The sequence below is a fragment of the Ptychodera flava genome, chromosome 12 (assembly GCF_041260155.1).
Source record: "Ptychodera flava strain L36383 chromosome 12, AS_Pfla_20210202, whole genome shotgun sequence".
Classification (NCBI taxonomy): Eukaryota; Metazoa; Hemichordata; class Enteropneusta; family Ptychoderidae; genus Ptychodera; species Ptychodera flava.
The window spans coordinates 22,173,946-22,188,381 of record NC_091939.1 but is presented as its reverse complement, the minus strand read 5'-3'; the positions used below and the strand labels follow the sequence as shown (position 1 = coordinate 22,188,381).

The window sequence follows — 14,436 nt, the reverse complement described above, 5'->3', positions numbered from 1 at the left end:
TTAAAAGTGAAATATAAAAAACAAAATAATGCCCAAAGATGTACCGGAAGGGTATTTATCCCATTATTAAATCGGAAACGTATGGCAACCCCATAGTTAAATGACCCTCCTAATTAAATGTCATTTCACCATATGGACCCAGTGGACTTCATTTCTACCTGAGAACCGTTAGAGGTACCCTCATCCTGTCACAGCCTCTACAGGTCTGTCAAACAAAATTTAACGGCTACGATTCAATTGTAGAGAACCCAATATGTTGGCACTGAGTTCCAAAGCTATATATAATCATACTGGTCCATTGCCAGCCATATATGTACGTACTGGTATAGACTATACCCCTATCCATCATCCCTCAATATACTCCACTTGCCTGGCTTTACTGCTAACATACCAGTGTTAAAGTAGCATTTATAATCAAGTAAAAACCAACATTAACAGGCAAGGGTCTTTGGAATCGCATCTGTCCATCTTTCTTGTTTACAAACAATTTCTTGCACGATATCTAGATGCATCATGTCAACATAGCGACATCATTAAAATTGAATGATGTACACTACGAAAAACATGTTTTAACTTTCATTAATTGCCAACGTACCTTGAATGCAGTGATTACACTGGTCGTATGGGACCCATTCGACCTTTGATGCAGTTCCGATGACCTTCTCCCTTTGAAGTAAAATGTTGACAAAACTATGGCCAGAAAACAAACTATGGGTAAATGTTCATGAAAGTATGGCCAGTAAATTGATTTGACACAGCAGTGAATATCACTGTCAATATCTGAACATATTAGATTTGCAAAGACTTTCAGTACATGAATGAACGTGTCCTCCAATTTTAATGAAAGAGGAAATTGCATGTACAGGTACCACAGGTTATTGACAGAGCCATAGATTATTGAGTGTTTCAGTTCTGCATCAGAATTGCAAATTAACACTTCTGAGCTACTTGTAAGCAGCGATTCAATAACACAAGTACGGTATGATTGATTCATTAAGAACTTGGGCACCAATCACCTAATCAGAGACCCCCCCCCCCCCCACCCGAATTCAGACTGTCAGGCAATTTTAAACCTGAGTGAAGGCTGTTCTAGTTTCGACACTTGGTAACAGTGACAAAAATTCAGCCAAGGAGCTGAGAAATAGGTCTAGTGGGAATGTAGTCTGGGGTAATCTGCGGCATCCAAAAGGATTGCTGGAGCAAGTTCTGATTTGTACCAGCTCTCATGCACCACACCGGTGGGTTTTGAATACAGAGTAATCAATCTAAATCAAATTGTGACAGCTAATGTACACAGTCAATTGACAACAAATTAGCCAATTCTCCTAGGATTGCAAGAAGCGGATGTTGGCACACTGCTGCTAAATAAATCATAATGCCACCAAATCTGTTTCCACGCACAATTCCAAGAATTTGATTATGTTAAAAACCAAATTTAACAGACATTCAGTTAAAACGTCCAGTTAAATTGAGACCACTTTATCAATCAAATTTTCCATATACCATTGCCTTTGGTAATACGGTACTCCCAAATACCTGATAGTAACATTTGAGTTGGTTTGGAAAACTCCTAACCTCAAATGTCACGCAAACACATATGGGAAACACACGACCTGGATATGGATAAAACATTACTGGTACTCTCGCTTTAAAAAGAGCCAGTAGGTGTAATTTTTAATGATTTTTCCCCATTTAAGTTTTGTATATCAATCGCAAGTTAATGTTCTACTCCCCAAAGCATGTTAAAGCACCTACATGTACTATTCAGCTTGCTAACACAGTGTCTTTACTTGTAGAACGCACTTAATTGTTTACATCGGGATTTTAGTCCAGATCAAAATTCACTTTGATCAACAATAACAATGCAGTTTACACAACTACAGACTGAGTTTACAAGCTGAATATTGTGTACGTCAACATGCTTAGAGAAACAAGCGACCTAGCAGCCGATATAGCTCCGCTGTGTTTATGTACAGAATAACTATTTTTGACACATGTTGATGAAGAAGGTGGAAATCTTTGATAACTCAATGCAGTGGCCAGAAAAATGTGGCTAAAATAAGCTGCAAAAATACAAAATTGAAGATTTCATCATACTTTGAATATATCACATCGATCATCCCTAAGAACATGTCAACCAAAGCTATCTGATGAGTAGTTTTTTGAGAATAAAATATTCTGACCAAAAATGGCAACAATTGCCCCCCCAAAATAAAAATTGCAGATTTCATCATAATTTCAAAATATCACACTTAGTTATACCAAATTTCAAAGCTGTTAGACCAGTACTTTTTGAGAAACGCATTTTTTGACCAAAAATGGGAAAAATTGCCCCAAAAATTCAAAATTGCAGATGTCATCATTATTTCAATAAATATCATTTAGTTCATCTATGGAAACCTGTATACCAAATTTCAAAGCTATCAGATGAGTAGTTTTGGAAATACACATTTTTTGACCAAAAATGGCAAAAATTGCCCCAAAAATACAAAATTACAGATTTCATCAGAAATTCAATATATATTACAAAGCTTATCTGTAGAAACCTGTATACCAAATTTCAAAGCTATCAGACCAGTACTTTTTGAGAAACACATTTTTTGACCAAAAATGGCAAAAATTGCCCCAAAATTACAAAATTGCAGATTTCATCATTATTTCAATAAATATCATTTAGTTCATCTGTAGAAACCTCTATACCAAATTTCAAAGCTATCAGATGAGTAGTTTTGGAAATACACATTTTTTGACCAAAAATGGCAAAAATTGCCCCAAAAATACAAAATTACAGATTTCATCAGAAATTCAATATATATTACTTAGTTCATCTATAGAAACCTGTATACCAAATTTCAAAACTATCAGACCAGTACTTTTTGAGAAATACATTTTTTGACCAAAAATGGCAAAAATTGCCTTAAAAATGCAAATTTGCACATTTCTGCACAATTTGAACAAATCTGAAATAGATCATCCCTAGGGACATATGTACCAAATATAAAAGCTATCTGACCAGTAGTTTTGAAGAAGAAGATTTTTAAAGATTTTTTTACCAAAAATGACAAAAATTGCCTTAAAAATACAAATATGCAAATTTCACCACCATTTGGACAAATCTGATTTAAGTCACCCTAAGCAAAGTGCATATCAAATTTCAAAGCAATCGAACGAGCGGTTTCAGAGAAGAAGGTTTTTTTACCAAAAACACAAAAAAATGCCCCAAAAATACAAATATGCAAATTTCACCATGATTTGAACAAACTGAAGTAAGGTCACCCCAAGTGAACAGCAAATAAAATTTCAAAGCAATTGGACTTGTGGTTTCAGAAGAGAAGGCAATGTTGACGGACGACGGACGCCGGACGACGACGGATAAGCAACCTATTTGATAAGCTCCACGTCACTGACAGCGGAGCTAATAAAAAAAGAAACTATAGTTGACATGCAAAACAAAAACAGTCGAAAAAATCATCAAAAGTTACAGCAGACGACCTTTAAAAGTCTGACAAAACCCTTAACATTTTGAGCACTGTAATTTTTCCCGCCAAAATTTTAGTGCAAAATTTTACCAATTTTTATGAACTTTTCTGTAATTTTTTGATAATTTTGGACCAAATGGTCATCACATTTCATTGGCTACAGTTTTTTTCTCAAAACTTTGGCAAAAATCTCAGAAAAATTGCCTGGGGTTTATTTCATAAAGGGGATAAAAATAGACTTTGGTGCTCAAAGGGTTTACAGGCACACTACTACATGTAGAACAGTAATCGGTATCATTGACTTTACTACCAAGTACTATGATTCATTGAAAACAAAACAAAAACAAACCAACTAAACGACCAAACAACACGTGCAGCAGTGAGATTGGCTGTCTCTGTTCACCATGACAACCACCTGTTGCTTCAGAAAAGCCACATGCGCCTCAATATGAATAAAATATAGGCAAATGTTGACTGAGCTACATGTAGCTTGGCTGATGTGATAAAAACGAACTCCTCCGGTGAACGTGGTTTTACAATTGGCAAATATGTACAGTTGTACAGTATTGCATAAAACAGTCAAAAATAGGAGCAGGACGAAACGATTACTCTAATTAAATTTTAATACAAGTTTCATACAATTGACTCAAATCTGTGGTGGTGGGGGGTGGCAACTGAATATGATTGCAGTAGATTTTATAACGGACAATCAACATGAAAATTGAAGAAAGGGAATAAGGCAAGATGTAGCACATTTGTGTTTTCTTTCGTTGACCAATCAAAATATTTTGCTGGACAAAACAAATAAATCTGCACTCTTTGCCTTACATATTCAATTACCGACAATCACCAAAAGAGTTGATGCAAGGTTTATAATTGTCTTTGTAACAGAATCTTGAAATTTCAATAAATTTTTCTGAAAGGTGTGCCACACAGGAGAAAAATTAGCTGAGCAAAATTTCATTCAAGGCTGTTTGCTCAGCCATTTACTCTTGTGTGCGGGCAATTTTTCATGAGTTTTCCTCTCGAGCTGTCGAGCAAAATATTCAACATGTGTGATATTTTCTGCCTCACGAGGCAAATTTCTCACTGTGTGACTGTGAGCTGGAGAAAGTGATTTCCTCAGTTCTATGTTCAAAAGTTCGAAAATATCATACATGTTGAACATTTTGCTCAACGGCTAGAGAAGAAATACCTCACGAAAAATCACCCGCACATGAGAGTAAAATGGCTGAGCAAACAGCCTCGAATGAAATTTCGTTGAGAAGCTAATTAAATTTCTCTCATGTGTGGCAGGCTTAAGCTTATAAGATTCTACCTCACAACCTACCATAGTTTAGTACCATACCTAATAAGAAAACACACGGACATACTGGTACCACACATGTATACAAACGCGAAGACGACAGATGTCGTTGCTGTAACTGCCACCCTTTATTCTCTAATCATGAACTACTTGTATAGCTATATCTTCATCATCATAAAATTCTGAAATTATCATCAGTTTCTTTTCACCATCTTCACAAATCCTTTCCGATGACATCCAATAAATAACATCTGCCCTGCTGACATCATTTTTACATGATACTTATTTTATCGACAAATCACCACAGCGAAACAGTCTTAAAACAGGAAACAATTACGCATTACCGAGAAATGCTTTATTGAGTTTGTAACCTTTAGTGTCAGCAAAGAGATGACTATATTCCGGTTGGCTGTATTCAAGATACAGAAACACAGCTGAGCAGGATTGATGTGAACGCCGGTCACATTGTCGACTATTTGCTCACATCAAAGATCTCCAAGCCTGGCAGATTCCTTTTTCATGTATGCATTAAACAGGATATTGGATTTTGATAGGAATCAAAGTCCCATGGCTTCAAAATTAATCTCTTTCACACTCAGAGTAATCATATTACATACATATCATAAATCTGATAAGGAATGTATCATCAAATTGCATTTGCAATAAACAGAATTCCAAATTTATTTTCTCTCAAAATTTTCACTGCCTTTGTAGTCGGACTTCATCCAAAATGCCATGATTTTGATATCACAACATTCCCTGCAATATTTGACTTACGACAATTTTTCAGTCAAGTTCTAACACCTGTGATTTATTTGATGATAGGAATTGTTCAGAGGCGTGATACACAAACTTAGGTGGCGATGCTTGTAACTGTAACAGAAACACCAACACCAGCAAAATCCCCATGTATGCATGTTAAAGACTTTTACCTACCGGTACATGTACAGACATACCAGCACAATATCGTGTTAACTCTTTAAGGAGTGTGATCTAGGGACCAAACATGAGTTCTGCTCAATGTTTTTAGTCACGCAAGGAAAATATAAAGTAGATTATTCTGAGTGTTCACATCTGTTCTGAAATATTTTTAGCATGTTCTGGTGTCAGAGAATGTACGATTCTGTTACTGATGCTTAATTTTTTGAAGATCTTTGAGCTTGCAATTCTATTTTTTCACAATTTGGCATTTTGTAAAAAAAAAGACTTGTAATGGAAATTCAGTTTTTGCAAATGTCAACAAACAAGATGTCTTGATTTTTTTGCACTGCTTATTATTGACATCCTTTAACCAATCAATACAAATCTGTTATATTTAGCTGAAATGACAAAACTTGCTGGCTTTGTGGCAGATTTTGTCAATGATATGCCATGTCTACGGGAATCAAACAAAACTTTTTCTTAAAATAGTGGTCAACAAGACATACATGAACCTTAAACTCCACCTACAACAACAACAGATGATGAAAGAAAGTGACGACATCATTTCTGGTATCAATCAGAAATACCGGTACACCAGTACTTTATGGGATGGAGATGTGTGGACAGCAAATAGCAGCTTTAACAAAATGCTGACTTCAGCATACCGTACCATACCAGTACATGTACTAGGAAAGCCAGGTTGTATTTATATTATTCGCAGGGTCAACATTGAGTTCATGTTTATTTTAGAGAATGCATTTCATGATAACGACCAGTCCCCTGCAAAAATTATATATAAGCTTTGTGCACCTTGGGGACAGACACATGTATTTGGACTCTATTCTTTTCTGAGACTCTATTCTTTTCTGATCTACCAAATGTAGGGGCTCATTTTAAAGCTCTGAGAGTAAGAAAGATTTTTATCATCTTAGTTTTTCAAAATTGAAAAACTTTATTTTTTCCCCATAAAGTTAACATACAGATGGCAGCCATTTGATTTCAAAAATCGGTAAATGTCATGAAATTTGCAGGGTGACCATTGATGTTTATACTTCAATGAGAGATTGGTAGAAAGTTTTATTTAAGAAAGTTTGACTTCACCAAAGTCTTTCACTTTCGAGGCAGATACTACTGTAAGTTACAACAGCTTACATGTGAAGTATTCTCTTGACACGTTCAGTTGGCCCTACACAGGTCTACCAAAGAACAAGACATTATTGTATGCTTTCAGTTTCAATGCTTGCACTCTCCTCACACAGTACAGTTACCTTCAAAAAAATACAAAAAAGTCACCAGCACTGCTCTTCATAAACAGTATACCCTGTAGGACACATTAATTATCACTATATGTATTTTGCATAAGAGTGAATACACTCCATGGTCATGTATTTCATCTAAACCATCTATCATGTCCATTACATGTAGCTATAGATACCAAAAGCTTGCCCCTGGCAATGTGTGTTTTAAATAAACAAAGGATTTCTCTGTATACCTACACACTTACATGTATCTCTACACTTTGGGGTTCCCCTTTGAGAAAGAAGTATAATTTTATGCAAATGTATGCAAATTAAATTCAAAAGAAAGTAACTCCACTCTGGCTGGGTCAAATTTCGAAAAATTTCACATTTTATTTTCTTAAGCCTATAAACAAAACAAAATTTTGTTAGGCGACACAGTTTCCCATTTGGAATAAGAGTCATTTCAAATTTGCTTTAATACATATCATGATTTTAAAAACTTTGAATGTGAGTCTTTCAATTCCTGCCATTATGAGAATATATAACATGAAACAAAATTGTCGTTTTTTCTACAAAAAAGTCTAGTTTCAGATGCAATGTTAAATTTTGTTAACAAGTATCAAGTTTTTGATGTGTTTCATCCTTATTTTTGATACTAAAATTGAGGTTTTTACCCCAAATATTTTATCCAGATATCCAAACATGTACCCGTTCATCTTTCAAGTAAACTATTTCTGCCATACTAAACATAACATTCTCTGCTTTTGAAAAATGTAGTATTAGGGAGTTTTCTCGTCACTTTTGATGCAAAGTACTGCTTCGATAAAAGTGTGTTGGTTATGGTAGAATGCGCCTTGGGGACAAACATTCTGATTCTCAAATGATTATAAATTCTTTTCTGAACTACCAATTGCTGCCGCTCACTTTAAAGCTCTTGCAGTATTAGTCAAAGAAAAACTTTCACTGTCTTTGTTTTCTGAAAATCCAAAATGATATCTTTCCCCATAGAGTTAACACAGTGATGGCTGCCATTTTGAATTTCAAATAGCAGTAAATGTCAGATAATTTGTTTCTCTTGAACCAAACTTTGAACGGTGGCCCCTGATTTTTATATTTAATTTCCTGCGAGAATGCTTGAAATTTTCATTGAGGAAAGTTAAATCCTTCACTTTTGAGGCACATACTACATTAAGAGCATTGGCCACCTTAATTTGGTTCACCTGGAAGTATACGTGCATCTTCACTGATATTTATGTGATACTTTCCGAGGCTGCCCTTATTATTATGCACACAGCTGCAGGTGTCCTTGAAAATAATTGATTTTTCAGACGTCCTGCAGTGCATGTAGTGATAGAAGCACCACGCTGGAGCTTTAGTTGGATGTGGCAGAGTGCTACGAGTATCGTCTACATCCCCTTTGAGAATTCCCTCTATCACAATTCAAAGAGCAAAGACTCTCCCGAGCAAAGTGACGTGAACATCATTTTTCACAAATTGATGGGCTCAGATGTGCAACCGAGCATCAAGCATGCCATTAATTTTGTTTCAACCCACGGAACTTAGAATCAAGAGAGTCCGTGTTCATACCTGGTACAGTATAGATCCAAGATGATATCTATATCACAAAATACACAAATAAAACAGACTGCAGAGCAAAATCATTTGTCGATTTGAGTACTAGAGCTTAATGGAACTTTAATTTTAACAGAAACACTACCGTCACTCTCATTTAGACAAGTAGTAGGGACCTTTTCACACAAATTCAAATTGATCATATATCTATATCTATATATATATATATATATATATATATATATATATATATATATATATATATATATATATATATATATATATTATATATATATATATAAATATATATATATATATATATATATATATATATATATATATATATATATATATATATATATATATATATATATATATATATATATATATATATATATATATATATATATATATATATATATGAAATTAACATGAACTATTTAAACCTTGAAGATTTCCATATTATACAATCATATATCCTGGTACATTTCAACATCCATATCATTTCATTTGCTATGAACTGTGAACACTTTTCTGATACAGTACATGTAGGTTGTCAGGAACTTTCAAAATTTCTTTACGCTGGCATGATCACCATTTATGGAGTAGTATTTATTGTGATATACATCAAATGTCTTTACCTTGTTATACACTGTATAATGTATACCCAATTCACTGCATGATGAATTATATGGGTATAGTGAATGAGAGAGTTTCACCCAGCATGAAATAGCATGAAAAAAACATTTCTTCAACGAAACATACGCATGTATATTTGATATTATGGTATTTAATTACTGGGGTACACATGACGACGAGAAAGATTACGTTAAAATATGAATAGTTTGCATCAAAGGCTGGTAATCTCGTGAGAATTGGCATAATTTTGCCTGGCTGATCGATAACAAATCCAAATGAGGACTGAAAGGGTGTTGTTGGCACATGTCTGTTGCATGCAGAAACGTGTCATCTCTGCTGCTGGATTTCCATACATATTACCCTAATACTAGAAAACAAAACTGGGAACTCAACACATTTCAGAATCTCAAAATTCATCATTTTTTCCATTTGACAAGAGTAAAATGTTCAATACGGATGGACAAATACATTTCATTGGCAAAATGCCATTCTATTAATACTTTCATTAGAGTTCAGTAGTGCTACATTGATTTCCAACTCAAAAACTTTTGGGGCAGCATGGCATGAGAATGTATTCAAAAACCTTAGAACTGCAGAATCTGAGACAATATTGACTTGAAATTCTTTCACTGTTCGAGTGACAATCAGTTCCCTGCAATATTTCATACATGTAGCTATTACTGATAGATTCACACTCTGATATCATCAATGTCAAGTTGAATTGAGTGCCAAGTGGAACATAGGAACAAGAGGCATTCTGGGTATACATGCGTATATAAGGGGCTTGAGGTACTGAGAGGCAGTGTATCCATATATAAGGGGCTTGGAAGATTGATTGCACAGCATTATTTTTCTTCCTCCCTACTTCACTCAGGTTAATCTCAACTCTGTGAATTCTGGCAATTTTTTTTATCACTCCCCTCTAAGAGGAATATTTTTTCTGTAGTCCCTCCTCTTTTTGTTGAGATGTCTTTCTCTAATTGATATAACAAAAGTGAACTGGGAAAGAAATGTACAGCAGCACAAGCTGATAGGGAACTTAAATAGCTAGCACGGTAAGAAACTAAGAGAAGTAAACTCATGCAGCAAATATCCTTTCACAATTTTATGGTATTTGTAGAAGAGAGAAGTTGAATAACAAACCACTTAAAACCACCGAATCTTTTCCAATCGTGAAAGTAAACAAGCTGCGTGATACGAGATTGCTATTGACCTGTACATGTACACTCAGCCCCTCCAAGGATATTACAAACTCACTTCACCTTCAAACTGAACCTGAGAGGCAGTGTATCAACCTGGGAGTAGACTTCACATTCAACCATGTAGGCCTGATATCTCCAATTTCAAACTGCTACTTGAATTTACACAAAACCAAATTGAGTGTTGATCACCAACCATTCAATGTATCTGATCAATGCATAACAAACATGTACACATCATACCTTCAGGGTACATCTAAGAACCTTATCAAATCCTTTTAAATATGCATATTGAAAGAATACCTTGAGCTAATCTGTCGCCAGCTGTTCCAAGACTTCTGGGCGCAGTTCTACGTTTTTCTCCAAAGAATTGTGCTGACCTAATATGCACATATTTTCAAGGTAACTTTTCTTTCTTTTGTCATGACATGTTGAACAGGTATGAAACACCTCATCATTACAAAACACACACTTTGAAAGCACAATATTTTAACCAATAATGAAAATTGCAATACGAAAACAATATCACGGTCAATTTTCACAATGGGACTGCCAAATCCAGTGAAGTCTTTGTCCTACTGACGCTGCATAAGTACTGTATACGATTAGATCAGGGAGGGCAGATCAAGAATGATCAAGTTGGATCTTTTGCTAAGTTTTCCCGCTGATGATATTCCTCCAATAGAAGTAACACACCTGATCACTCACTTTGAGGGATGATGATTGAAAGCAATTTAAGATTCAATCAACGTCCAGCATCTATGAAATCACCCACCTTGATCTTTTTTATTGCAACAGATGTTACCCAGTCTCAGTCTACAATATACGGTATATATATAGCCAGACAGATGACAGGTCAACACTGAATAGCTATCATGGGACACTGTTAATAAAACTTTGACAGAAAGTCATGCTTCAGCAATTTCAATGGGGTTTTTTTACCGACAACAAAGTTGTACCAGTACAAACACAAGAAGGTACCTGGCAGATTTGGCCGAGAACATTTAGGGCAGATGGTGATGCTCATTTTACTTTTGACAACGTATCAGTATCAATGCCTGTAGATCAAGTATTTCCACAAACCATTACCCATGCTAATGTTACACTATTTAGCTGAACATATTTTTTTTCAGGTTTTCGATTACAAAATTACACTGAGAAAGATACAGACGTACAGACACCGCTGGCTGACAATATCAGCTCTCTTTGGTACACATATGCTAAACGTGAGCTAAATATTAATTGTGACATGCAAAGAGTGGTGGACATGATGTATTGTGTACCAGTATTAACCCTTTCACAACCATGGTTTGTCCCAAATCCATTCTTTTCTATGGTAAAGTTGGACCTGTATACAGGGAACTGGGGGTGAAAGGGTTCAAGCTTTTCATAAAAGTACATATCACACTTACTTTGAAAGGGAAATTCCCCCTGGCTTTCCGATAGCATCTTCGTGATGTAAAACTCTTTCATCCCAGGGCAGATCCAGGAACTCCGTAATTTTTCTCAGCTGTGCCTCAGGATGCAGCACTAATTGTTCGTAATGTACCGGCAAGCAGTAGTTGGGGCCAACCTGCATGCACTGTCCGTACATGTTCTCAATGGCAAGGTTCCATTTTTGTAGACAATCCCTATAATTGGTTATATCGAACCCTGAGATAGTGACTTTTCTGGAAATAATCGAGTGCACTGTGGCACGTCCGTCTCGTATCATTAAAATATACTTTGCACTGGGAAAGAGCTCTCGTAGGTATGTCATAGATTTCAAGGTAAATGGGTCTTTGTTGCAAAGTCTCGGGGCCGGCTCCCCGTGCTTCGCTATAACTTCGAGTATGAAGGCTGATAGGGCGTCGTTTATGACGTTGTCCGTCAGTCCTGCCTCCTTGAGCCGGTTCCATTCCTTCTGCGATCGCTTCCAGGATTGCCGCATTCCAAGCAGCCGGGGCACAAGCCGCGTCTCCTCCCCGCATCTGACGTCTTCGTGCGCGTCAATCATGGCACGCATCAGAGTCGTGCCACTCCTGGGTACACCCCCAATGAAAATGAGTGGCATGTCTTTGTGATAGTAATACGTTTCGTCGCCTTTCCTCGTCGTCACGCCTTCATTCTTCGGCACCATTCTACCCCTGTACTCCGGAACCTTGTACGGATTACCACACGGCCAGCCACCATTGTGAAGATACATTATAAATAGGAAAATGATGATTATAAAAATAGCAAAACGCATGTTGCTATTGCGACCACGGTGTGCCATACCTGCTACTTTAAAAGCTAGCATAAATAAATATTATCTCTTCTTTGACTGTAAATCTCCTGTTTGGTTTGGTACTGATACAATAGCCTTGTGCAACGATGGAAGCTCTATCTACTAGATGTCACTTTCTTCCCAACAGTAGCCAAGGCAAACTCAACAGTGGCACTGCAAGAAAAACAAACATCAAAACAGTTAGTGGTGCATGGTATCCTTAGGGACTGGTCAGTTTCTTCAGCTCAGGGTGCAGGGTGCCGGGGGTTGGAGTCATGGAAGGGGAGGAGGGTTCATCCTGTTTATGCATCAAGTTTTAGTCAACACCAGGAACTGATGTCATTTGCATAAATACTTAATAAGAATCATGGCTGGAAAAAATAACGTTTTTAGACATCCGAAAACAAATAAACTAGCTGTAACATGCAAAGTTTCATAAACAATTGTTTAGACCACATCATTGAGATTACAGACAGTCACTTTCATAGTTTTCACTTTCAGTGACTGATACTACCAGCAATTTTCCAGTCTTGTGTAATTAATTACACCGGGCTTTCAGAGACACAACTACAAATACCGGTATGTAATGTACACATTAATAAAAGCTAGTCGCTTGTCAAAATGCTCAGCTGAATGCAGTATGAGACAGGCTGTGTTTGCAAACTACATTAAAACAGACATGTTAATACGCGCAGTCTCTGAATACAGTACTGTCTGGCACTGCAACGATAATACCATACCGGTACAATTGCAAACTTCAGGTAATTTTTCTGAACTGTGGCACATAAATTTGAAAAGTGGATATAGACATTACAATCATCATGGCTAAATGACTGCGCAGTATCTTCTATTCGGATCAGTCAAAAATTTACGAACTACCGGTACACATTTAGACTTGGTAAATATGCAAATTGTATGTAAATGATAGTCAAAAACTGACTCTTGCAAAAAATCAGCTAAAGAAGACGCACTCCATGCCTACATGTATTTGGTAGAATATCTACAACCTCTGATCGTTTCACAAAATCATGGGAAATGAAAAATCTTCAGAACAGCACATACCAATATGACTAACGCCTGTGAACTTTACCATTTTACACATCATTGGATCGTAAATGTGTGAGATTAAACATTGATATCACAATGCTTCACTGATAATGCTTGACATTTATCTTTTTCCTCGAAGCAAAAGTGTACAGTACATGGCATTTAGTTGTACCTATGTGTGAGAATAATCCATTTGATTAATAGTACATATCATCAAGACAAATCCATTATAAAACATTCGCAAATTCACTTGCGACAACAATTTATTGCTCAATTAAATGCAGCTATCATGTTAGGCAAGTTTATGGGAAACATGTTTATCTATTGTCCCAGTGTGCATACCGGTACCTGTTGTTCCCTGAAAGCAATGAGTACGTACATGCAGATGATACTGTGGAAATGTCAAGAGTTGCGGATGAATCACAGCAAAAAATTAATAGTAGCGCAGTTTCAACATTCAAATTACTGAATATAGGACAGGAGTCCAGTTTGTGATGAGAAATGAACATTTACTTGTTGGAGTCCAAGTTACCAGAAGTTCTACTGGTACACTCTACTTTTTTCCTGCATCACCAGGAACTTACAGTTCTGCTGCGGAAAAAAAAGGCAGTCACAAAAAGCAAGATTCTTGACTTTTACCATGCTTTTTACATACTACCAGCAAGTGTACATTGCGGAGAGATTTTGTTTGTATGGTGAGAAAAGTATAAAGATCATCACTGGTTCCCTGCATCTTCATACTTTGCCAGCTAATATAGAAATAACGGACGACGCGCTGACCATTAAT

General features: G+C 36.2%; 1 protein-coding gene across 1 annotated transcript in view; it reads right to left on the bottom strand.

Annotated features, from left to right (window-relative positions):
* The window catches only part of LOC139145398 (protein-tyrosine sulfotransferase 1-like), a 100,018-nt gene that overhangs the window by 36,989 nt on the left and 48,593 nt on the right, over positions 1-14,436 (bottom strand). The window contains exon 2 of the mRNA XM_070716541.1: positions 11,770-12,776. Coding sequence (XP_070572642.1) covers positions 11,770-12,635 — 866 coding nt within the window. The 5' untranslated portion in view covers positions 12,636-12,776. The remainder of the gene's footprint in view (positions 1-11,769; positions 12,777-14,436) is intronic.